Source organism: Zalophus californianus, chromosome 3, assembly GCF_009762305.2.
Source record: "Zalophus californianus isolate mZalCal1 chromosome 3, mZalCal1.pri.v2, whole genome shotgun sequence".
Lineage (NCBI taxonomy): Eukaryota > Metazoa > Chordata > Mammalia > Carnivora > Otariidae > Zalophus > Zalophus californianus.
In genome coordinates, this window is record NC_045597.1 from 117,687,660 (window position 1) to 117,715,035 (window position 27,376).

General features: G+C 42.1%; 1 protein-coding gene across 6 annotated transcripts in view; it reads right to left on the reverse strand.

The window, feature by feature from the left end:
• The window catches only part of CACNB4 (calcium voltage-gated channel auxiliary subunit beta 4), a 242,065-nt gene that overhangs the window by 26,436 nt on the left and 188,253 nt on the right, over positions 1-27,376 (reverse strand). For 5 of the 6 annotated variants that reach the window (XM_027590445.2, XM_027590446.2, XM_027590447.2 and 2 more), the window contains 8 exons: positions 26,039-26,158; positions 24,060-24,182; positions 17,026-17,156; positions 14,223-14,299; positions 12,708-12,727; positions 12,403-12,483; positions 10,843-10,901; positions 2,793-2,902 (listed from right to left, as the gene is read on the reverse strand). In XM_027590445.2, the coding sequence (XP_027446246.1) occupies positions 2,793-2,902; positions 10,843-10,901; positions 12,403-12,483; positions 12,708-12,727; positions 14,223-14,299; positions 17,026-17,156; positions 24,060-24,182; positions 26,039-26,158 (721 nt within the window). Of the gene's footprint in view, positions 1-2,792; positions 2,903-10,842; positions 10,902-12,402; positions 12,484-12,707; positions 12,728-14,222; positions 14,300-17,025; positions 17,157-24,059; positions 24,183-26,038; positions 26,159-27,376 lie in introns of those variants that run through there. The other variant, XM_027590450.2, reaches the window with a different exon arrangement.

Consider the following 27,376-nt stretch of genomic DNA (forward strand, 5'->3'; position numbering starts at 1 on the left):
ACCTACTTTTCCAGTCTCTTTCCCTGTTGCTTTCAAACCATGCCACCCACTCCCCTTTCCTAAGCATTCTGTGAACAAACTACTTGTTTATCAACCACACAAACGCTGATGCCTTTGCACATTTTTGTCTGCCTTGAAGAACCGGCTCAAATATAACTTCCTCGAAGTCTTCTTTGATACCTCTTACTCCCTACCCTTCTTTCTTTATATCCCTAGCTCTTGGCTCATAATTCCATTATCAGACAGCATTTTAATCATCTGCCCCTTCTTTCCAGTGGCTTATGGGTAAGATATTTTTCTTAGTTATGTTTGTCCTTCCTAAGTCTGGCATAATGTGTGGCAGCACATAACAATAAACATGTGATGGCGGAATGTACAAATGTGCATTAACAAGCAGGCAAATGGACATAAGTGGCTCACATAGTGGTTATTATAATAGATTGCCATTAAATTATTTCTAATGGTTGTAGGTATATGAATTTGCAAAGCAAAGGGAAAAACCAGTGAACTGACATTCACCTTGTTTTGTCCTCGATATTTACACTAACTCCACTCCACTGGACTGAAACAGGTGACTAGATTATACAGAATGACTTCAGAGAATATCCGTAAGACCCTTGGCTGGGGTAGATGGTTAGAGTCAGGCAACCTTGCGTATGCATTTAAGTGTTTTTTAACCTCTCATTATACATCAGAGGAAGGAGTAATCAAAAGTCAAAGGCACTTTGTGGAGTGAAAAGGAGAGTGGAAGATAGGAGAATAGACAATAGATGCTTGTTTAAGAAATCTTCAATCTAATTTGGCATCCTTGTCTCCCACAGCATTTAACTTTAGTCAGTCCCCTAATCTGATTCATCATCAACTCTTCCATTATTACTTCCTTAAGGTCAAAATACAGTATCTTTAAGAATGTTTCACTCTGTATGTGAAAGATCTAAATACTGAACTAAGGAAAGAACCACTGATGTCCGGGATCTTGCCCTCACAAGGACTGACAACTATTCCATTGGTATGTTTAACATTTTTTCATAAACCATCCAACAAACATTTATTGAACAATTACCATGTGCCAATCCCATGCCAGGAATACAGAGATGATACTTCGTAGCCTCTTTCTAATCTGTACAATTCTTGGCTCAGGGTCAAGGTTCAGCCTCCAACAAATTCTTGCATAGGATGTTTGGGCGTGCAAGCTATCTTGGAATTTTTTTGTTTTCTATCATCATCTCAGCTGTTTAAAAAAGTGTTGTGACACAGAGGACCCCTATTTTTCCTACCCTGCCCACGAGGAAGAGGGGAGTAAAACAAACTGCCCTCAGAATGTGAATGCAAAAGAGACTCCTAGAAAGTTTTAAGTGGATTTTACCACTCTTGGCAATCACAGAAAGCACAAACAGGCTCTTGAGATGAATGTCCTTATTCCCCAGCGGCATGGACTTGTTTCTGTGGATGGTGATTCCATTTCCCACAGCCCTGTTCATCCATGGCTTTATGTAGCTAACCACATATTGAGTAAGAGGCAGGTGGGGCTAGGTAGGGAGAGATAGGTAGGGGGCTATGTGACTAGGTTCACACAGGGGGGCTATGTGTTCAGGCTCACAGCAATCCCAGTTGAGGAAAATGCTGAGGCGAACAAAACCAGAGATGAGGGAATATAATGAGACTAACGAGTCTACCTCATTTGTCTTAAATGTCAGAGATATCTCTGTAACAGCTACAGGTGGACCACTGAAAATTACCAAACTACAAATAAAAAGTAAACAGTGCTGTCAGTTGCAGAGACGTCAAGATTTACATTCCCTAGTCAGTTATCAATAAAAGACCGTCAGTGAAAGCCCACAGTGGCAACCCACTCGGGACCCCTCTCACTTTAGAGATTTTTTTTTCTTTCCTTTCTGTTCTCATCTTCACTTAATAAACTTTCACCTCACCCTTTCGTGTCTGTGAGATTCATTTTTTGACGCCGTGAGATAAAGCACCCTACAATCCGGTAGCAATGTGGTATTTTTTTTTTAAAGGCTTCACCCATTCATTTGAGACACAGAGATAGAAAGAGAGAGAGAGCACGAGCAAGGAGAGAGGCAGAGGGAGAGGGAGAAGCAGGCTCCCCGATGAGCCAGGAGCCTGACGTGGGGCCTGATCCCAGGACACTGGGACCACGACCTGAGCCGAAAGCAGATGCTTAACCATCTGAGCCACCCAGGCGCCCCAGCAACATGGTATTTTTCCCTTCTCCATCATGGTGAATTTCAGAATGCTTTCTGACTGTGCTCCAGGAAAGACACATTTATACTCCATGCATGTTATTCATGTTCATGGCTCTTTCCACTTAAAGCTGTGACTATTCTGGGTACTACCAGCTAGCAGCAGAAGCAACACTAAAACACACATTATCTAGCTTTCTTCTAAAGATCTGAGAAGGTTGAACATCTCATTTTCTTTCATGTCAGCTGTGACTCAGGTATGACAGATATCATTAGCCTCATTGAGAAGCTGGGGCAGAGTGGAGATGAGTGGTTTCACGTGGTTAGGCAGTAACATACCAGGAGAGCCCAATGAGGATTCTTCCCACCAGACTACTAATTAACTAAATGACTAGAGCTGAGAGAGGAGGCTCCGGTGGCTATAGGACTCTGTTCCCTTCTTTTCTGTGGATACCATTCTTTTCAGTTCATCAGCACTTCCCCATTCAGAATGGGGAGCAAATTGGAAAAAAGACATTTGCAAACAAAACATGTGTCATCCCACTCTGAAAGCATAGCTTGGACAAGTACCACATTTGAACATCTTACCTAAGCTGGACCGAGTGTTCGAACGTTCGATTATTGCTCTCTTGCTGGGATTATTTAGGACGGACCTCTTAGCAAGAGAAATGTCAGCTGTCACTCTTGTTATTGATATCCTATGAATAGGAACACAGAACAGAACAAGCCAGTAAAAAATGTTATGGGGCTCTCAAGTGATTTATAACCACAGTACTTAATAACCACTTTACATACAGCCCTGCGACCACCGTATAATAAACATTGGCCACAAGTATTTTAAACAGGCTTTGGCTAGTATTAAAATATAAGCTGGGTAGAATGGAGGAAGGTTTTGGCTGTTTAACCAAAACCAAAACTAAACCAAAAACAAACCTGTTGTTAAAAAAGCAGCTCTTCCTCCACCATTACCTACCTTGCCAAATTCTCTTTATAATGCACACCATATCAGGAGGGAATCAAAACATATGAATAAACCATGCTCTTTCTGGGAAAGAGCAATACAATTTCCCTATAATTCACAGTTGATTGCTCTTGAACAAGACTCCAGAAACTACGAATGCTCTGCCCAGATGTATCAATGCTGCTGGTCAAAGGGGAAAGCCCTCTTCATTTTCATCATCGACACTCAACCAGTTGGTAGCGATGTTGCATTCCTGGTGCTCAACAGTTAAATTCATGATACAAAAAGCATTTCTCCCCAAGCCCAAAGGAATGTTTCATTTCTAAGAATATAGTAAATATGATTTCTCTTCTGCATGCATAAGATTCTCAGCATATTTGCTTAAGACTTTGAATGCATAAAGTGGGGAGCCATAAGACACAACAGTTGAGGGCAATGTGAGGATCGTTGTGAGGACTTGGGGAAGTCGGAAAGTTTCCTGCACTTATGCAGGAGAAGAATAAAGCAAAGACACTGCAAATGAACAGAGAGAGGAGTCTATTTGCATATGATTGATCACATAAGGATCTCTGGAATTTATAGTTTTAAAATTCTTGACTTTAAACTGGCATTGATCAATTTCAGATGATTATCTACCTGCAGAATGCAAAGAATGCCTCTCTAAGCCAGTTATTGCCACCACGGAAAGGACCTTTCTCCATTCTTATTTTCAGAGCTTGGCAGAGTTCCAGAAAGGAGACAAAAGAGTAGTGCCCCTTCCCTTTATGCGCAGTGCACCCATTCTCCTTCATTTTTATATGCCTTTGGGGGTCGGGGCAGGGAAGAGGTAGAGTTGTGAACGGTAATTGAGCCATATGTCACCTCACACTTGTTTTAGTATACTATCAGCCCTCTCAGGAGACTCTTCACCTGACTTCAGTGACCCAAAGCCTTAAGGAAAATATAAAATACTCCTTTTCACAAATGAATGGAAATTGCTTCTTTAAAGCAACAGGCTGTACAAAAGTTCTGATACCATTTTAATGCAAAGCACCTTCTTGTGTCATTGTATTGTATTTATAAACTGTAGATGGTCGGTAAGTTTTAAATTTTCACATTTTTTAGAATTTTTAAGCATTAATAAATTATTTGAAGCATCTTCAAATTATCTTCTGCAGAAACCAAGGGCTTTGTGAAATACCCTCAGTCCATTGGGAACACTGAAGGGAAGCTGAGTTGGCGGAGCACCAGAGTTCCTACCATCCATGCCAGGCAAACGCCTCCACACTTCTGTTTTCTACATTGGGGCTTTATATATGATTTCATTGTAAAAAGCTGTTCAACTGCTAAAAGACATTGGAAAACACTGGTCAAGTACAACGTCTTCATTTTGCCAAGAAAACTGAGACACAGAGAGGAAGTTCCACATGATTAGTGAGAGGCTAAGAAGGCCTAAAACACAGACCAGGCCAGACCACAAACACCAGGCCAGGACTTAGTCACCTGACTCATAAGTCTCTTAGAGTTTCAGTTTTCTTCTCTAGCAACCCTGAATGCCCAGATGCAAGCCAAATCATCGAGCGTAGATGCAGTCGACCTTGACCATGTGCAGAGAGGTGGTCAGGATTTCAATGAGGTTAAAGTCAAGTGAATCTCATGTCTCAGTCTCCATTACTCAGGAGGCCTTTGCAATTTAAGGTATGAAATCTCATGGGCAGTCCCGTGCTCACAGCTCCTTTATTTACAGAATAGGGTTTGCTTGTTTATTTGTGTGTTTCTGTTTGTTGTTTAAGAATAGAGTTGCTGGTTAGGAACACAGAGTCAAGTTCCAGAGCAATTCAAATCTATGACTGGAAAGAAGTGGGTTCATTTAGGAACAGAACTCAACTTTCTAGAATAAAGAATTTTGGAGGGCCTAAAAAGTCCGTTCTGCATAAGGGAGATGAAGTTTTCTAGTTCTATACAAGCCAAATAGTGACCTTTGATTCTTAAAATTTGAAAGGATTACCAACAGGTGCATACTCTTATTTTTTCTGGATTTTAAACATGTTTACGAAGCTATTTTCAAACACACACAGAGCTTTACAAGTTTTTACAAGTTCTACCAAAAAGCAAGCAAACAAAACAATAACACAAACATACACAGAAAAAAAAACTGCTTCATATATTCCACAAATAGGAAAAGGTATGGACAATATAGGGTTCTTTTTCTTGTTTTATGTGACAACTAAATACCAGCAGATTTGTTAATCTAAGTTATTTCTCAAACATCTTTTTTAAAAAAGATTTATTTATTTATTTTAGGGACCAGGGAGGGGGGCGGCAGGGAGAGGGACAGAGAGAATCTGTCACCCCACCAGGAGTGAAGCCCATCATGGGGCTGGATCCCAGGACCCCACTTGAGATCACAACCCGAGCAGAAAACAAAATTTGGCCGCTTGGTAAGTATTATTACAAGTTATTTCTTAATAATAGAACTCATGCATGCATGAAAGAGCTCAGGACAAGACAGACACAGCCCCAGAAACCCTTCAATAAGAAAAAACAGGTTTCTATTTTCCATACAAAGATGCTTACTATTACCAAAATCAGACACCAAATCCAAACTCTTTTTTTGTAAAAGGCTTCTCAGCAATATAATTGAAGTTTATATACATTTTTTAGTTTTATATATGTTAAAAATATACTTTACATACTAGTTATATATTTATTATTATTATTTTACTTATTACAATGTCCTTTCTACTTCTTTTCTTGTTGTACTCATTCCTCCCAGTGTCTTTCAGTACTTCCGTGCATCTTACTTGATATATGTCTTTTAAATGTTCCCTAGGAAACTTTTCTGTGACATAGTGTCAGTGATTACTGACTGGTGGATAAACACTAACAGAAGTTCAGTTCCTCAGCCAACTGGGTATAGTAGCAAATATCACTGAAAGCTAGCAAAAAATGTTCTCTAAATCTAAGCAAATCTGAATCCCAACTGTTCTTTATTTCTGTTTTGGAATTCACTATAATTGCTGCAATCTATCATGACCTATGAGTATTAGTTTTCTGCAAAAAAATGCTACTTTTAGTTATAACACATTCATTCAAAAACAATTAGTATTTCCATGTTCGTTCAGAACAGCTATAAGGTCCTTCTATACTCTACCTTGGCTACATCTAATAAGCAATGCCGTTAGTGCATTAATTAAAAAAAAAACTCCTAGTAGTCATAGAGAAGACTATTCTAAAGAACAGAACAGTACACTGTCAAGAAAACTGGGATGGAGGGCATACATAGATCTGAGTATTCTTCCTGGATCTTGGTCTTGCTGGGTGTGTGACCATAGACAAGTCATGTCATCTTTTGAGCATCAGTATCTTAATCAATACAATGGTGATAGCGGCTTTGCCAAACTATCTCATGGGACTGTCCGGAGGAGCAAACAAGGTAATAGATAAAAATGCTTTACTAAATAATTATTCATAGTGTCCTATGTTGATAGGACATAATGTACATAAGACAATTACTGGAGATTTGAAGACTGGAAAGGGACAGTTTCTTTATATACCATCCTCAGAAATTGGCAGTCTACCATGAACTCCCCACCCCCAGAGTCCATGAAATTTATATATACTTTGAGGGTCAGAGAGTCAGGTCAGACATGTTGTAATCAAAACCTGATAATTTGAATGCCTGTTTGGCATTCAAGTATTCAGTTATGTTTCTCTAGTGTTTGACCACCGATGAGTCTGTATTTAAAGAGAGAATGGTAGAAGGAGATGATAAGAGGGTGATATTGATTTTGAAACAGAAGGCACTGTGTTCTTTTCCATTTGTTGACTGCAGTTGCAAGTTGTTTTCATTCTGCCATGCCTTGGCTCCTGTATGATAGCATCAGGTGTGCCCACTGCTGTTTATAAATAAATACTACCTCTCTGAGTCTCCTAAGTTGTATTCTCAGCCTCTTTTCTTCAAATTCTTTCTGAAACCGCTTTTTTTTTTCCTTTGAGTAGCCTTTGGCTAACAACTTCCTTTAACTTTAGATCTTATCTATACAGGCCACATGATGTTCATTTAGGATTTTTGGCCATGATCATGTTGGTTACAAAGTGTTCGACAACTGCCACAGAGTTGATCTGATCTAGTTGTCAAAATGCATAAAGCAAGAATTTTATTGGAATTTGAAATGATTAGCATAGGTCAACAAATGGCAGTTGGTCTGACTGCCTGCCGTTCAGACTATGAATGGTATATTCAACCAGTCAAACAAACCTCATCCTGAAGGACAATCCCCAGTGAATGTTTGTGGTGTAAAATGAACAGAGAAAAGCTCCATGCCACTGTGTGTTCCCCGGGCTGATGCCATGCACCTACTTTATGATCTGTGCATAGGAACTGTCACTATGTGTGGATATCCACATGGACAAAGATCCCCAAAGATCCCCTGGGAACTAGTTAGTACCATGCTGTTCTTTTTCTTACACGTATTACAGTTTGGCCCTGCAGTAACAGCCACAGCAATAACACTGTGTAGTAGTAGCTCTCAACTAACTCAATTAATCTGAGGTATTAAAAAAGGGGCAAGTCTATGATTTTGTAACAATCAAGCTGTTGGCTTGAATCCAATCTGTTGAATTATTTTCTAACCAGGATCTGAAAAACAGTACTGAAGAAAGTCTCTTAGCCAACGGGTCCCTTTTTTGCTCTTTCTGAAAAATAGTAAGACTTTCCCTTGACTCTTTCTTTTGTCTAACCTACTGCATTCATAGCCAATTAAACACTGAGTAGGTTTCCATTAGAACATACTGTTTATGCTGTATCACTGTGCGAAAGCCTTCTGTGTAACTGTTCTCTTGGCTGGTTTCAGTTAAAGACTATTTGTTGTTTTCTCTCCCTTTATTAATTGGTAAAACATAATACGGCAGATTGTCATAGCTCAAAATGTAAGGCTATTTCCCACACAGCAGATGTGTCAGAGTCAGTGTGAGGCTACAAGCACGTTGCTTCTTCCTTATCAAAGTCTCTACATACCCTCAGCGAATGAATTCATTACTGGTTTTTCTGCTGCACTGGCCTCTTAGGATTTAAAAGCAAGTCCACTCTGCTACTCCCACCTTTACCATCTATCTTTTCCCAACTCTGCCATAAATCAGAGCTCTCCAGGGCTGGGTCTCTTTGTCTGGCTATTACTTTTGCTGCTCTTTGAATCTTCCTCCTATCTCTGGATCGTCTGCTGTGCCATCAGACTGTATGGAACACTTGGCATTGACATTTTAATTCTATTTTTACTAAAACCGTCTTCAACAGTGTGTGTAAATGCTTGATGCAGCAACTCCACCCAACTCAAAACAAATCTCTGCTGTTACCATCAAATGCACTTCCTCTTTCTGGGCCTGAAAATTGAAGAAGAACCTCAGATGCTTCATTCCTGAAATAATTAAGCCACGCACTTTCTCTTTGTTAAATTCTAATAGTTCCCTTCTTCTAGTCCCATAGGTCCTACCTTTCAGACCATTAAAAACGTTGTTTATAAGGATGCTATGTGGTGACAGAAACAATCTGACACAAACAGGCTGTGTTATGGGATGGGATTTGTTTGGCTCAAGGGCTGTTATGGGGTCGCGCTGCTCAGAACTTTCTTCGGTAAAGACACCACAGGTTAAAACCATGCAACTTTAAGCATAGCTAGAGGAAATGTTTGTGCGTGTGGCCGATAACACAGAAGACTAAGCCATGCATGTTAGCTGCCTCCAATCCACAGACTGCTGCATGAGGTAAGGGTTATGGCCCAGTCATCAGCGGGCAAGACCAACCAAGGCCACTGCCATCAAGTTAAAGAGTCAGAGTTCAGCCATTCTTTGCAATGCTTTTTCAAGAAGTGAAATCCCAATAACCAAACATTCTCAAACAGAAGCAGTTTATCCATCTGTTTATAGTTGCTGAAGAAGAGAGATTACAATAAAAGAACTTTTACATTTCCACCCAACTCTCATGTTCAGTGCTTTTCATTTGTTTGAAACTACTTCATTCTCTACTTACCTTCTTTAAGAAAAGTGGGGGTGAAGAACAGGATAAACCCACGGCTTTCTTAGTGTCTTGTGTCCACTAGATGAACGTGGCACAGACGGTTATTTGTTCCACAAAATCTATTTCCTTCTCCTCCTGGTCACGTAGCTATACTACATTTCCCAGCCTGCTTTGCAATTCAGCATGGCCACATGACCAGGTTCTGACCAGTGAAAAGTGAGGGCCCCTGTGCATCACCTCCAGGCTGGCATGCACCTCTCCCCACCAGCTGACTGGAGACCACCCTCAGGCCAAGGACCCCAAATGATGGGTGGAACAAGCTTTCTGTCCATCCTCCCCTCCCCAGTATAACCCCCTCCGCGTAGCTGAGGAATGCCTGTCTCATACTGTTAAATGAGCAACAGTAAGCTCCCGTTGTGTCTGAATCATTATACATTTTGGGGTCTATTTATTAAGGCAGTCTGGCATTCTACTAATGTACCCAGCCATTCACATAAGGGCACTGAAGCATTCTGATTCCTTGAACTAAAATCTCTATTGGAACCGAAATCTCAGTTTCTTTGTATGTAGTCCCAGAAACTAATGAATATTTTAAACACAATTACCCAGGCTTTTCTTTTGACAAATATACACAGTTTGTACTTAAAGCATTATTATGTTTACTTTTTCCCTTAAAATACCATATTTAAAAAAAAACCTATTTGAAGCTTTTTTAAAAAAATATTTGGTAGTTGGATGAATGTACCCATACTTCTCAGTACACACTATGTACATTTTCTTCATTTCTATTAAGTCTTCAGTATTTGCAATGTGGTTATTTTTACAAGGAATGCATTCTGCATTGTGAGGGAGCTTAGTACTTAGTATTGAGCCGATATGGACTTTTTACCATTTCTCTCCAAAACACAGAAACTCTTTTAGACATTTTTCACAAATCTTATATGATAAAATTATTTGATTCCTAAAGACTGAGCCATGTTAATCACAGGATACATACAAAATATATCAACAAAATACAAGGTGATTTCTTGGTAAAATAAACCCAGAACTAAGCATCCAAACAAGTACTCTTCCCTATAAATAGTCACTTTGGGAAGCTTATGATGAAAACACTCCTTGCACTCTTCTTTTGAGGAAACTCAGTACTTTATACCTTCGTATGTACACACATACATGCACACACACATGTGCACACACATACACACATGCACATACACACACGCATGCATGCATACACACACATACACGTGCATACACACGCATATATACACGTGCATACACAAACATACACGTGCATACACACACATACACACACACATGCATACACAGTTCCCAGCGAGCCACCACATTTATCAGAAACAATCTATATTTTCACCAAGATTTTTCGTAAAATAAGTTTGATATGAATTCACTAACAAGCAAGGAAATAAAGACAAACACATACATTTGCTTAAAACAAATGGATTATTTTCCTTCTCAAGGTCCTTTCTCCCTTGGGGATTCAATGCTATACTTCATAACTTCATATCTTCAGAATTCTTTCATTGTATTCTTCCCTGAATACTGAGTTAACTTTTAATTAGAGAACTTCTGCAATCACTGGAAACAGATCCACAAATCAATTTGTCATAACATGCTCAGTTAAAGGAAAATAAAAATACAAAAACATCTGTATGTCTCACCTCCCATCAAACCTGTGCTTCAGGAAATCAAAGAGGGCTTTCTGCATCATGTCTGTTACCTTGGCAGAGGTGAGAAAAAAAGAATGAGGCAAACACACGCAGAGACAAGAGCGCAGAGACAGAGCGCAAGAGGTCAAAGGTGAGAGAGGTGGGAGGGAAGGGCACTTTGTCTGAGCAAAGACCTCACACAGCCTGTTGTCTCCAAGGGGTGGGGTAGGGTACCGTGGGGGGGGGGCATGTTTCACGCATAACCACTTACAGTTACTCCAATTTCCCCCTTGGTTGTCCTCTAGGGTGTTGAGGAATGAACCAGCAGTGTTCACTAGACCCAAGGCCTAGACCCCTAGGTCTAGGTCTGTAGCACACTAGACCCCTTCCCTTCTTAGGTGATAGGACTGCAGCCAAGAGACCACAATAGGCTGGCTTTACTCTCAAGTGCTGCCCGTCCTTGGCTCCCCTGAGTGGTGCCTGCCTCCAAGGAGGAGCAGCTAGAGCTCCTTGGGCCAGCCCTGGACTTAGCCACCTGCTTCTTGGTAGAAATTTTCCATTTCTATAGATCACTCTCCTGCTCTTCCTCTGACATTCCCCACCTTGAAGTGAAGGGGATGGAGAGAGAAGGGAGGGAGCCAGGCAGGGGGGAGGAGAAGGGGAGAAACAAAAGGGGCTGAGATTCTTAGATCTGCCTCAAAGAGATTAATTCATTTCCTCAATGTGTATTCAGTAACTACTATGGGCCAGATATTGTCCTAGCTCAGTGGGAATGGTAGTACCCTGGAGGTTGCCCACCTTCGATTTTAATGTCCCACCCCACCTCTTCTTATCTATGCTAGCACAGAGTCAGAACGGCGACATCTGAAATGTAGGACATCTAAGTCTTTACTCTTTTCCTTCTTACATGGTATTGTTTAATCTCTGAACAAGTTCATTAATACTTTCAGTGGAGGTTTTTTCCTTCTGTGTCCTTAAAATAAATAAGCAGAGAAAGCGCCAGAAATATTTCGTGGAATAGGTCATCATCTTGAGCACCCAGCAAGGTGAGATTTGTTGGTGCTTTGAGGGTTTAGGTTTGCTAGCATATGTTCTCTTGTGCTGTTTATACTCAATTATTTCTTTATTTTTAATTTTTTTTTAAGTAAGCTCTACGCCCAACGTGGGGCTTGAACTCATGACCCAGAGATCAAGAGTTGCATGCTCTACCACTGAGCCAGCCAGGTGCCCCCATACTTGATTATTTCTAATAGTAATGGAATGGTTGAGACAGATAAAGTCCTTCACTTTGAATTTAATGCAGAGCAAACCGCTGACCAGAATTTTTCATTATAAATGTTTTACAGGATATATTTCCCAAACAAAGAGATACATATAAGGTGAGAAGTGTGCCAGAGAAGGAAGCAAGAGTGAAGGGTCACATAAGCCCCATACCATGTCACCTGCCTTCACAGGAGGCAACTTGGCTCCATCAGTACCTATATGTAAGCAGACCCTGGAGGAGCAAGCTCCCAACAGCTGTCTCTTAGGTTCTTGATCAAGAACTGAAGCATAACAGACTGGTATTTGTACCTCATAACCCTTCAGTGACGGCCCCACTAACACCACCGGACGCATGGATGGCACAACATCGTAAGGAGGAATGTGCTCCGTCTGAAAAAGATGATTTGATATGCATGACAAGGTGAGACTAAGCACACCTCCTCAACAGCCACAGAATTCATAATTCTCAGGTCAAACGAGAAATGATTACCACAGGTCCCCACCAAGGAGGCTCATCCCTTATTTTATAGCCATTTGGGTCACTGAAATGGAGCATTGCAGGCATGTGTGGATAGAAACCTGAACAGTAGATTTAAAAAGGAAACACAACTTACCACTTTTTGCTTCTGTTTTGCTAAAAGACAACAATGAGAGCCATATCAAAATATGTAATCTCTGTAAATGATAGCACATGATTTTAAAAGATGGAAGAATGTACCAATTTGTCCCTATAATTCTCATCATCTCACAATTACCCACTCTGCAGAACACTACTCTATTATTTCATTCTGGACAAGACAATTTTGAAGAAAAATGACAGAAAAAAAAAAAAAAAAAACCCAGACAGTTTCCTCCTTGTACGAATGACCTTATATCCTGATTTCATGATGGGTGTGGAGGGTGCGCTTCATAACAACACCGGAAGTTCTGGGCCAGCCATGGGCTATAGGATGTTCCCTGCTGGACACAGCATACAGTGTAGCTGAGAACAACGTGGACAAATAAAATTTCATAAAAAGGAACTAAGAATAACAATTTGGGTAAAAATGATCCTCACCTCAATCACTAGTTTTGGATTTGTAATTTTGATGAACCATGAGAAAATTTTGCAGTCCTTTATGTATGCATAAGTTTTCTGCCTACTTTCCAGGATACTGACACCTTTTTCCTACTATGTTGTTGTTAATTTCAAATAAATTTGTAACCAGTTATTCCTGTTCTTTTTTGCAATAGTGCAAAGCTACAATGACCTAAATGTCCAATAAATGGGGATGAAGCAAAATATTTCGATATCTGATTAAACTGGTTTTGTGGTCATCCAAGTAGGTCCAGTCCATCTGGGGACAACTCAGAGACCTAGTTCGGTTCAGAGACCGGGAGATCAGGAAGGATCCACACCAACAAGAACCCAGTACTCAGAACTACCCCAGAACCAATCACGTTTACTGCAGTTATGGTAACTTGTCCTTCTGAGTTGCCTTAATCAGCATCAATTCTGGGCCAGCACAAATTAGACTACAGGAGTCAGAGAATGTGGTAGAAGAAAAATTCCTTCTTGAATACCTCCATAATTACCAAATATATAACAGCTCCTGGTTGGACCACCACTATCCCTTCATTTCCATTAATTCCAGGGCTCGGTTATCTGCTGTCCAAATAGAAATGAGGTCATCCAGGCCCATTCTCTGTTTCAACCCTCCCAATCTCCACAGCCCAGGCTGTACCATCCTAAAGTTCCACATGGAGACTGGAACAGAGCATTTTCTTGAGAGTCTACACCTTTTTTTTTTCTTTTTAATTGGCCTTCACCATCTTAAAGTCTGTTGGTTTCTTGGGTGGAATAATGAACTTGCTTCAGATTGAACTGCACAATGGACAGTTACTGGCTCTGGGGGGTAAATAAGATTTTTCAAAATTAGACTACAATGCTCTGAGTTTTTAGTATAATAAGTACCCTTTAAATAGAATCAAATTACTATAGAAAGCAAATGAGCAATGAAATATTAAGTAGAAGAATCTCTTAAATCAAGGCTTTAAATTGTTTCCAAATCAGTAAAAATACTTTCTGTATGTTCAAATATTAAGAAAGAAAAACATTCCATTAAAAAGAGTTAAACTAAAACCCTCACCTGTTGATGTGGGTGTTGCTCGAAATGTCCCTGATACCATTTCTCCAAGACTTGAAGAAGAGTTTCCACTGGATTTCCTAGTATATAGAAAAGGAACTTAGGACTCATTCCCCAGATTCCTTGCAAATAGAACTTGAGAGTACAAAGCTTTCTTTGGCCTAAATCCTACTGAATAATTCAAAACACATAAAATCCTGCTTTGGAGAAGAACTTGAAGATTCTGTCCAAATGTTTTCTTTGACCTATTAGTTCTCAGAGAAAGTGGGGAACTAACTGGGACCTGGAAATACTTTGCAAAAGTATCTCTCCTAGTCATTCAATGCAGAAATTAGGCAGAAAAGTCAAGGACAGAACCACTCTTGTGAACTGATGCTTAACTAATACCAGTCACCAGTTGGATGCATCAGTTGGATGTCAAACATAGCTCAAAACGAGCTGTAAGAGCTAGAAGAAGCATTTCTTTTTAAAAAGTGATTATATGCTGGGGTGCCTGGGGGGCTCAGTTGGTTAAGTGTCTGCCTTCTGCTCAGATCATGACCCCAGGATCCTGGGATCCAGCCTCAAGTCCGGCTCCCTGCTCAGTGGGGAGCCTGCTTCTCCCTCTCCTTCTGCCTGCCACTCCCCTTGCTTGTGCTCACTCTTTATCTCTGTCAAATAAATAAAATAAAATCTTTTTTTTAAAAAGTAATTATATGGGAGTCAAAATTACAAGAAGATGGTAACAATATAATAATAATATTATTTGTGACCTAGAGTGGAAGATTGTTCCATTGGTCTCCTCATGTGGCTTTGGAAGTTTCCCAGGAGCCCACAGAGGCCCTTGGGAACCCACCTTCCTATTTCTCCAGTGTTCTTCCCTCTCAGTGCTTGAGAGTATCGTCCCTAGGTCAGAACAATCCCAATTCTCACCCTGGCTTTGCCATTTACTAGTTAGAGGACCTTGGCATATTATATTTCATGCCTTTGAGCATCCGTTTTCCTATGTATAGAAGAGGTTACACCTCATAGAGTTGGTATAAAGAAAGTGAGCTCTTAGTTTTACTCTTTTAGTTCAAAGGTACATAATAACATTATTGTTTTTAAAGATTTTATTCATTTATTTTAGAGAGAGAGAGTGGGAGCAGGGGTAGGAGCAGAGGGAGAGAGAGAGGATCTCAGGCAGGCTCCAACACGAGGTCGATCTCACAATCCCGAGATCATCACCTGAGCCGAAATCAAGAGTCGGACACTTAAATGACTGAGCCACCCAGGGTTCCCAGTACATAATAACATTATGAAATAATAATAATAAAATAACAACTTTGGAAATGATAATAATACATTTATTATTTCATTCAACAAATATTTATTGAGCATCCACTGTTCTAGAAACTAGGAACACACCAGTAGGGGAAAAAGACAAAGTCCCTTCCTTACAGAGACAGATTTTAGCAGGAGATATCACTATCGAACAGATGAACAGGTAAATACATAGTATTTCTGACAGTAATAAGTGCAATGGAGGAAACTAAGTCAGGAGAGAGATAGGAAATAAAGGAAGGGAAGAGGGTACAATTTTAAAGATGGTGGCCAGAAAGAGGTCAGTGAAAAGGTGATATTTAACAAAGATCTGAAGCAGATGAAGGAGTGAGCTGGTGGAAATATGAAGAAAGGGCTCCAGTAAGAAGAAACTAGTAAGTGCAAAGGTCCTGAGGTAGGAACATATGTTCTTGATTTGTTTAAGGAGCAGCAAGAGATAAACAGTCAAGAGGAGGAAATTAGAAGAATTAAAAATCAATAATACTGTAGATACTAAAAAAGATTTATAATTAAAAGTTGGGTGGGGGCACCTGAGTGGATCAGTTGGTTAAGTGTCTCTTGCTCTCAGCTCAGTTCTTGATCTCAGGGTCATGAGTTCAAGCCCCACTTTGGGCTCCATGATGGGCATGAAGCCTACTTAAAAAAAAATTAAAAATTAAAATTAAAAAAAGTAGGCCTGACTGTATTTTTGGAATATCTTATCACTGTTTAAAAAGTTCCCATTAAGACAAAGGCAAAAGGACCCCTAAAGAACAGAGGAGTTTCTGAAGCAGAAAAGGATCCAACAGAAAAAGTTGAGAGTCAAGAGAAAGAACTGCTTCTATTTTAGGTCTTTCAAAAAATGATAATACATATCAAATTCATGCTTCAGTGTAGGTCCACCATATACGCAGGCTCAGTATGGTTCTGATTTCTCTTTTCTCAGGCTTTTGCGTGTATCCCTGGGATCTACGAATACCTGCAGTCTGAGATTTTTGTGGGCTGTTTCATTAGTTCACTAGAGGTAGATTCATCCCAAGTTAGACGGTGTCTCCATCCCATTACCAAGAGATGGCAGATGTCCTGGGTGGAGAAAGGCGTTTCTAGAGCCGGGACCGTGGCACGTGTACCAATGCATTCCACACCCACTTGAAAGGGGGTCTCTGAGAGTTAACCAGGAAGGGCCCTGATGCCGGGTCAGGCCAGGTTCCCACCTGTACTGAGAAAGAAGGCCTCATATGACATGTGGAGGAGAGCTTAATTTCCAAGGAAGGTTTGCTGAGGCCACAGAAAAATCTCCACTGTGGAATTCGTGTTGATATCCGTGATGTGAGGCTCGAGCATGTAGTGGGGAGAGTGAACTCTCTGAAACCCCTCTGTGTCAATTTCAGAAATGCCTCAGACACAGACAAGTACATTTTACTCCAAAAGCATACATTTTTAACCTAATAAGCAGACTGGAAAACATCATCTTATTTTTCTACCCACCTCCCCAAATAAGTTTATAGAAACAAAGGAGACTTACCCTCCGTGAAAACGTCCCCTTTTTTGTTCTTGCTGAATCCGTATGTTCTCCAGTCTAAGTGGACTTGGGATGAAGCCGATCTCACAGCCCTCTTTCACCAGCCTTCCTATCCACCAATCATTGTTATATTTCTGGAATGCAGATATAAAACTGCTATCAGTACTAATTCACTTATCTTCACATCCCATTAATTAATTTCTGAGGACCAGAAGAACCAAATACTGTTTATATTATACTATATTGCATATAAACCCTATTTATATTATATCATACTATGTTATATATATCCAAGTGTCCATAGACTAAAGCCAAAGTCTGCAAACTTTTTACCTAATGGCCCAGATAGTAAATACTTTACGTTTTGCAGGCCTCTGGTCTCCGTTGCAACTTCTTACATCTGCTACTGTCAAATGCACGTGGCCATAGACAATACATAAAAAAGTGAGCATGGCTCTGTTTCAGTTAGCCTTTTCTTTCTAAAAAAAGACTGCAGACTGGAATCAGCCTGCATGCCACAGTTTGCCAATTCCTGGACTAACGCTGGGTCCTAACCTTTGGATTCCTTTGGTCCTTGTCAAGAAGCCCTAACCAGTTCTTAAGAAATAGATTTTAGAGGGAAAACTATGCATCAATGCAACTGGAACCCTGGAGAACAAGACAGACAAATCTGAGATGAAATACATTAAACTATCAGTTATTTGTCAAAAGCTTTCCGGTAAAGATTCCATGATATTGTCTGTAATCTACTCTCATTGGAGAATTGTAATCTTCCAAATATAGGTTTACAAATTCAGATCCATCCCATTACCTGATGAATAAGAAGCCTGCCTACTCTTACAAAGGTTAAGCATATTGTATGTATGTGGCATTTTTGAAATAATCTCCAAATGGCCTGAAGTCTAATAGGAACCAGGACTTCCATTTACATAAAGTTCCATGACACGTAAAATCAGAAAATAAATCCACGCAAAGGCTTCAGCCAGTATGGGGTAAGACTCTGTGAACATGATCCTATTCAGTGGGTGAGCAAAATACATTCGTAATTACAGATTTGCTGAAGCCTAGATCAGAAGGCATGTTTAATCCAAGCCACCTGTCCCAAGGGAAGGTTTCAGGTAGGTGATTTTTAGAAAGCAGGTATCAGTCCTATTGTTTACATCCTCCAGAGATGATGCCAAAAACTTTGTCTTCATCAGTGTTAGGCAAGGTAACTCTCTCTCATTGATCCAAGAAGTATCTGGATTTTTTTTTTCCGAAATGAAAAACTATATGTAGTATACTTTGCTTAGCTCAGAGAAAAGTGAAATTTATATGTATACGACACTGACACATTGTGAAGGAGAAATGGATGGTTTCATTAACTCACTGCAGCATGAAATTCTGCATAGCTGTGAGTAATTCTCAGCATCAGCCTCACACTCAAAAGCAAAACGATATGGCTTAGGGATTTGGCCTTTATTATGCACACAGCTCCTGCACGAGGCATGGCACATAGTATGAGACTGCACTTCAGGAATATGGGTTGAGGGGGACACCTGGGTGGCTCAGCCCATTAAGCGTCTGCCTTTGGCTCAGGTCATGGTCCCAGGGTCCTGGGATTAAGTCCTGCACCGGGCTCCCTGCTCAGCGGGGAGCCTGCTTCTCCCTCTCCCTCGGCCTGCCGCTCCCCCTGCTTCCCCTGCTTGTGCTCGCTCTCTCTGACAAATAAACAAATAAAATCTTAAAAAAAAAAAAAAAGAAATGTGAGTTGACCTTATATAAAATCTTGAACAATCGAAATCTTGATTTTTTCCCATCTTCCCATCCTGTATTTCAGGATAACAGGCCTGAAATAACAGGCCTATTTATTTTGGAATCAAAAAAAGGCAAGGAGGCCCTGTTAGAGTCTTTGGTGCACAGGTCTGGAATGTAAATCTTCTTGTGGAGGGGACAAAGCAGACTATGAATCAGAGTGTCCTAGGGTGTAAGTTACTTCCTGAACCGTAAGTTAGCCCACTGGAACACTAATTTATTAAACGGTACCCAAGTGACCTTAAAGGGCTTCCAGAAATGGTTCATGGCAACTTCCCAATCTGTTTTAGCTTCGTTGTAGGAAGCAGCTAAAGCTCAGTGAGAATCTGGCTCAATGTAAATGACAGTTCTCTGACTACCCGGCAGGAAGTTGCCACATAGACTCAAGAGCTTCCTTCACACGCTCGTCATTTGGTGAATGTGATAAGCAGAGCTGCAGCTTTTCTCCGAGTTTAAGCTTCTCATTACTGAAAAAGTGCTTAAAGCCGTGCATAAGAGATGGCCGTCTAGATGAGAGAGGACAGGGGAGGCGACAACTTGATTACAGAAATGTGTTCGTCTGCGCGGATGCTCCAGAAGCTCATGCGAGGGGTTCTGGGAAGGTCACCTCAGTGTTGCTCCAATCCCTCTCATTCTCATTTCCTGAACAGGATTAGCACTTTCTCTTTCTAAGATGTTTTCTTATCGGATATTTCAAGATCTGAAAACAAGTGGCTCTAATCCACGTAGGATTACCAGCTCAATACCATACATCAAACTGCCTGTCTGACAAGAAAGTCACTGATCAAGGAACATATAAATCAAAAAGCAACCAACAGGACAAATTGAGAATACTGATGGAATGGAGGAAAGCATTAACATACAGCAAGGTTGGAATGTGGGTGTGAGTGGGTGTACATAAAATCTGTGAGAACTTCTCTTACCTTTTAGAGTTCTGCTTCTCCTTGGAAACAATGGGTGTTAGCAACTAATGAATAGGGTTTGGTCATTTTTGATGGAAATGGTGAGACAATCCACTTAACCATTCAGATGCTAGGGCACATGGTTCAGGCTTGGGGTCCTTGCTTACCAGGCACATGTGGATATCCTCACCTCATACACCTTGAGGACATGGAAATCTTTAAGTCTTTGCTACCCCAGCATCCTGTTAGCAAGGCTCTGAACCATATGTCTGCACCCACCCTCTGCCAGCATGTTACAGTGAGTAAGTGGTCCCCTTCCTATCATAAAATCTTACCCCCCCCCCCAACTTGGGGGTCTGGATGCCACCCTTCTTGCCTACTCAAAACCGTACTCCTCTGCCTCTTTCCTTTCCCATCAACCTCTCCCTCTCTCTGTTAATATCAGTACGTGCAGGTCCTGCAGGAGCTCCCATCTCGAAAGAAAACTTTTGACTTCACATCCTCCTCAGTCTACTACCTGGTCAGTGTCAACTTCCTTGAAAGCATGCTCTATACTAGCTAAACATACTTCCTAACTCCCCTTCTCTCCTCATCCCCCTTCATTTGGCTTCCAGACAATTGTCCCAATGACTTCCGTGCCGCTGACCACCATGTTGCCAACCCAACGTCCATCCCTCACTCCTCATCTTAGGGGACGTGTCAGAGCATTCACCACAGCATTCATTTCCTCCTTTGGGACACACTCCTCTCTTGATGCCCATGCATCACCCTGTTCTGGTTTTCCTCCTGCATGTCAGGCTTCTCCTGTTCCATTTCCTCATTTGTTGAGTCATTTCACGTAGCCCACCGCTGCAGGATGGATTCCTTTGGGTTTGATGTCGGGCTGCCTTCTCTTCTCCCTCTACTCCCTCTTTAGGTGACTTCAATCATTAACACAGCTTTAAATGCCACACATGAACTAATGACCTAAAATGACATCTTTGGCCCAACCTTTTCCTCGAAGTTCCAAATTCTTATACTAACTTCTACTTGATATGTCCTTTGAGATGTCCCCTCCCTATCTGTCCTTTCCCCACCTTAGTCTTCTCCATCCCCATTGCTCAATTCACAAACCTTGACTTCCTTGGTCATGCGTGATTTCTCCCTCACTCTTAGTTTCTTCACCTGGTCCATCACCACCACTCTTCACTGAATGTCTTCAAAAGATCTCAAATCTGTCTACTTCCTTCCATCTCACTGCTGCCATGCGGGCTCAGTTCCGTTAGAATGGTTCTAATGGTCTCCCTGATTCCATACTTGCCCCACCCCAATCCATGGTCTCCACAACAATCAGAGTAGCCTTTAAAAAAATAATAAAGTCATCCCACTCCTTTGCTTTTAAAGTCTTCAATGGCTTCTTACTGCACTCAGAATAAAATCTGAAGTCTCATCATCACTTTAAGGTCCTCTTTGACCTGTGCCCCGCTTACTTCTGCGACTATCTCCTGCTACTAGGTCCCTGGCTCACTGCATTACAGCCATATGGCTTTCTTCTAGTTAACTGATTGTGCCAGGTTTTTCTCCTACCACAGGGCCTTTGCACATGGTGCTTCCTCTCCCTAGAAGACCTCCTCTTGCTCTTTTTAAGGTTGGCTCCTCTTCATCTTTCAAGTGTCTACTTAGAGGTCACACTGTCCAAAAGGCCTTGTCTGATCACCCCTGTATTAAAAAGTATATATAACACTCTCATCCCTACGTTTTAAATTTTTTAGCATCTGCTTCATTTTTCCCCCCAAGGCATTCAAAATTTGGAATTATTTATTTCTTCATGATCTGTCTACCCACTAGAATTTCAGTCCACGAGGGGAGGGAATCTGTCTGCTTTGTTGATAGCTATCAGACAACATCTGCCAGGGCCTGGCACATACTTGAACACAAATGTTCAAGAACTGTATCTTGAATGAATACCTGAACAAAGGAACAAATGTAGATAGAGCCTCACCCAGCTCAGATGGGCACAATGCAAAGACAGACATCTGTGGACATCCAGATGTTTAACCTCCTTGCTATCAAGTAAAGTGTTAAAACTATGTATATGTCTCGGTGTCACTAATGCTATGATAGAATGCAGAGCTTCAAAGACAATGATTTGCAAAATTGTTATATATTTACCACATGCATCTCATTTTAGACTGGGGGGTAAGTGCAGGTATTTCAGTGATGTGGAGTGATCTTTTTTCCTTTTTTTTTAAGATTTTATTTGTCAGAGAAAGAGAGCACAAGCAGGGGAAGCAGGGGGAGTGTCAGGCCGAGGGAGAGGGAGAAGCAGCCTCCCTGCCGAGCTGGGAGCCTGGTGAGGGGCCCGGTCTCAGGACCCCGGATCATGACCTGAGCAGAAGGCAGACGCTTAACAACTGAGCCACCCAGGCGCCCCTGAGTGATGGGTTTTTATTGACCACACTGCCTCTGGTTTCACTTTACTGTCCCACTCTCTTTTTTAGAGGGGCATGAGGGCTTGCCCACTCTGCCAGCGTATGCCGCCGGCCCCGTCGGGAAGTTCCTTGCAGAACAAGGCAGGCAAGTCTGTGCTCCTGACTCTGCCCAATCCTTGTGTCCATCTTCCAGATGCCGTCCCTCCCCTCTACTCCAGCCCTTCACGCAGTCTGCGATCCTTCCCATATATTTCGCTGGGTTCAACAGCTCCGCATGGACAACATGCTGCAATCTTTCCTATCTTCGAAAAATAAAAAAGCAAATAAACATTTAAAAACACTCCCTCGATTCTATACTACCTTTTTCTGGCTACAGTGCATTCCCCTTTTCAACTCAGCGCTTTTAGGAAGAGCAAATTGCAATTCCTCTCCTCTGGCCTCCAGGTTATGTGGGTAAAGGCCTGTTAAGTGTCTTCACGGGGCTTTCCTAGCACCCCAGACACAGTGTACCTAAAAGCCAGTTCACAACCACATCCATCTTGCAGCAAGGCTTCTCCCCTCCCTGCGCTCTTCATCCTCCCACCGGCTCACCCCCCACTGCCCCCCTGCCTTCTTTATTTTGCAAGCTGACACCACCCTCTACCCTTTCTAGTGAGCTGTAAAACTGGCCTCTCTCTATCCTTCCTCTCTTTCTATTTCACTTTCTCCACTAGCCCCGCGCATGTGAAATCTCCCAGTCCTGTCTGTCTGCCTCTTCACGCTCCCTCCAAGCTGATCCTTCTCTCCAGCCTCTCTGCTGCAATCTCGGTCCAGCCTCTGCAACACTGCCTCGACCATCAGAGTTACTATGCTAAGACACAAGGCTGGTGGCACCTGTCTGGTATTTAAAATTCCTCTCCAGCCCCACTGCCTGGTGACAAAGTCCAGGCTTCTTGGGAGGGCCAAAGAGGTCGTTTCTTATCAGGCCCCTGCCTCTGTGACCTGGCCCATCCCCTGGACCACTCCCTACCTCTCACCCTCCAGCCGGGCTGCACTGCTCCTGGCTGTTCCTTCCACCTGATCCACCCCCACACCCAGCCAGCCTGAACTCCCTCAGGCTTCACCATTTCTGTAGAGCTCCCAGCCCCCGACCCTCCTTTCCCCAGCCACTTGGTCCCTCCTGCTCTTTCTTCAGGTTCCCACAACAACTATTTAATTTTTCTACAATAGAACAATCCAGGGCAGAAACTAGGCACTGCCAGCATTTCCCCCCAGACTCAGAGGTCCCCGGCAGCGGGGACAGTGTGCTTTTATCTCTATCTCTCGATGCCCAGCACAATGTCTGAGATGAAGTAGGATTTCAATTTAGGTTGACTAAATGAAAGTTTTTGATGTCATCATTCCACCTTTCAAGTTGCAAGGCCTCAGGTCCTCCCTGTACCTCTTGATCCCTTAAGCTTTCTGTTTCCCAAAGTCCTCTGCCTTCTTCTTAGCTTTAACACTTTAATTATTAATTATACTCTCTAGCGTTGGTTCCAAGGTCAAGGTCCACAGGATTACCGCAGAGATATTTATAATTACGATATCGCTTGTAAATGGTCCCTCATGGGTAGGTGCCATGCTACCAAACTCATGTTTCCCTAAGTTGGATCCACAGACCTGTGGCTCTGCAGTCGTGCAAGGTGATTAAAAGGTGACCAGGGGACCACAGTTCTGTCCTAAATCCACCCTATGATGATGGTGATCCAATGCTTTAAATGTGTGATCATGCAAGCAATGATCTCAGTCTTCTAAATCTCAGTGAGAATCAATGGATTTGGAAAGCCCTGCAAATTAAATGAGGTAACACACTGACAGCTCCTCAGGGCTCCTCTTAGTTCAGTTTGGTTCAGAGCCGATCCCGGCTCTCGCCTTATGGCAGGTTAAGGGATGCAGAGAGTCCTACATTTACCTCTTTAATGTGGAGAAAGTCCTTGGCATCAAAGGAAATGGCCGTGCTCGGAACAGGCACATCCTCATCCAAGGCGCCACAGTAGCTCACGTTCGTCTTCACAGCAAATGCTACAGGCTTGGACTGGGGGCAGAACCATGGCATAAGGATGGAGGAAGAAGACAGAGTGGGATTTTTCATATTGAAAAGTATAATAAGATAATTGATAGTACAGGCAGGAAGGGAGACCACTTTCCAAAGAGGTGTCTCAAATGGGTTTCACAGTCCCTGGCAGCATAGAGAAATCAGCAGTGATGACTCTAAAAATGATTCAACCCGGTCAGCCCAACCATTTTCCCTTCCTGTGCTACTTTCCAACATCCCAAACAAAGAATCCTACCCCAAAGTGCTGGGGAGAGATGTAAAGACAGGAGGGAGCTATCTGCTTTGTCCTCTACTCCTAAAACTTATGTTTGCTATTTTAAATGATAATAGGTGCCCTTGGGATACAGGAAATGTGTGCTAGGTCTTAAATTAAAAGGTGGTGGTGGGAGTAAAATAAATATTTTTTGAAATAGCCTCAGATGTGTAAATCTGTGGAATCCCACTCAGTAGAATGAATACCTTGTCCTGCCAGGAAAAAGAAAGGCCAGTTAAGGGTAGACTGGTAGACTAGAAGGACGAGCACCATCTTCTCCCTAAGTAACAAAAGCTGGTTCTGAAATTCTTTTTAGGCAAATTCCTCCCCAGCAAAGTGCTCTTGGGCGGGTGCAGCCTCGCAGAAGCTAAGCAAACCAGCAGTCTAAGCTAACGGTGCTGCTGGCTGCCATTTGGGTGACCACAAAGGCCACAAAACACTCTGAAAGAAAACTAAAACAAAAATTAGCCACAAGTGAGAACACAAGGTTCCTGCAATCCTGGGCTGCTTTGTCAGTGGCTCATTTATTCGTGCTGAGAACATGACCAGGGAGCAGGAGTTGAGGCAAGACCCCAGTTAGGGTCTTACCCATATCCCTTTACAGGCACTGCCCCACACCCCCTCAGCCAACCAGACACCGACAACATGTGTCACAGCAAATGAAGATGCCTCATTACCGACATCGTTCCCCTCTTACCGCTCTTATAAAGAGTTTACTGTAAAAACAGAAAAAGGAAGGAATTCATATTATTTGAGCTTCAGTTTGTCATCAAAAAGTTAAAAAGACTGGATCAATATGCCTTAGGAGTCTGTCATGGAGGGCAAAGAAGAGAGGCTGGCCACAATCCTCGTCTTATATTTTGCATAAATCTTCATTTGATAGAGGAGTCTACGCTAAAACAAACTACCTAACTATAAACAGTTTGAAAGGCATAGAATAGGAGATCTCTAGTGACTCTTCTAGTTCTAAGATTCAAAAATGCAGTTTGCTCCCTATTGCCTGCTCTGTAGGTACAGAGATTCCCAGGTGGGGGCTCTCCGTCTGTGGAATATCTAAAGTTCTATTTTGGCAACACCTCTGATTGCTCAAATTTGCCAAAATCTAATAGTTGTTCACAGCTCCAAACTGCATGCTGAACTTGAGGTAGGAGACTAAAACCAAGAGGGGAGCAGTAGAGAGACCCATGGAACAATAAAGCATGTATAGCCCGAAATGAAGGCTGATGGCACAGAGAATGAGGGGTCAGGAACAGGCAGGACAACCCGCACCTTAGGAGGCTCTCTGCCAACACTGGCAGTGGCAAGCTTAATATTAGCCACAACTGTGAAGTAGGAAGGTGCCCAATAATTCACAACCAAAGCTGACACAAAGGGTGAAGGGTCAGGGTCTCAGGAAATGGCCCCCCTGGGAATGGTACGAACCTCTCTTGGGGGGTAAATGGGTCAGGGAGCCTTACAATCTGGTGCCTTATCAGGATGATCATTAAATGACTGTTCCAGAGGAATCTGAGGCAGGGGATGAGCAGCTGATACCTGCTGAGCAACATGCCACTGTGGAATCAAAGAGGGGCAAGAAAATCACCTTTGCTCTCTCAAGCTGGATAGCGGCTTGCTGTTCTCTCTCCTGCCGAATTGCTTCCCGATCCTCTTCCAAGGAGACATCGGAGTCAGACGGCCTGCTCGTGTAGGAATCTGCTGAGCCCTGGAAAGGACAACCCAGAGGGGTTTAAATGAGGTGATGTGGAGCTTCTTCAACTGTCACATTCATAAAGCATCCTGGAGTGAGTTGTCTTCATTTGCATAGGGTTTAGTGCACACACTCTGCGCCCGTGTTGCAGATGTATGTTCAGACAGCAGGATATAGTTAATCATCTTAGTAATTCAGAAGGTAGCAATGTTGTGAAGGAAAATATTTTGACTAGATCAAGCGCTAGGAAGTGAACTACAATGAAAATTATGTGATATTCAGCTCCACTTCTTCTTGTTTCATGCTTTTATATTAAGCCCATATTCATTTGTGGACCTGAAATTTCATTCCATTCTCCCTTTTATATATACATCTAAAGGAAAAAGAATCTCAGTGTATGATAAGAGCTAAACTCTACCCATATCTTGAGCTACAGAAGACCGATTTATCTAAGATTTCCACACAGCAAAGCAGAATCCTGCATTAGTAAATGAGTTTCCAGTTCTAGTATCCACACCATTGAACCCTTTCACTATTAAAGCTTCGGTCTTTGGAACGCCTGGGTGGCTCAGTCAGTTAAGTGTCCAACTCTTGATTTTGGCTCACGTCAGTGATCTCAGGGTTGTGAGACTGAGCCCCACGTCAGGCTCCATGTTGGGTGTGGAGCCAGCTTAATATTCTCTGTCTCCCTCTTCCTCTGCCCCTCCACCCCTCTCTCCCTCTCAGAACAAAACAAAACTTCAGTCATTGTCCTACAATAGCCATACCTGGTCACTGTGGTTACTAAGCCATGAACCTTAAAGATGAAAACAAGGATGGCCTCAGTGGAAGCACCATCTAGGAAGGCTATTTGAACAACACTGAAATCCAGCCTGACAGATGTGGTCAAGGTACTGGGGGCGCCCAGCATCACTCGGTATTCATGGTGTAAGAAGTGATGAAAACTACAGCAACTAGTTAAAAAGTTAAAAAAAAAATTCCTTTTTTAAGTTTGCCTTCTGGTTGCTAAAGGAACGTCACCCTTATGATATCCTCAAACTGGCATTACAAGTTGATATTTGCATAGATGATGACATTTACACAGCAGCATTGTTGATAGAACTGGTGTATTTGGCATGTTTCATAAATCATGCACAGATTTTGAAAAGCACAGACCTATCCATATAGCTGAGAATCTGCTATCCACTGCAGAAAAGAACTCTAAGAATGGTTGACTGCTGAAATGGATCCTTT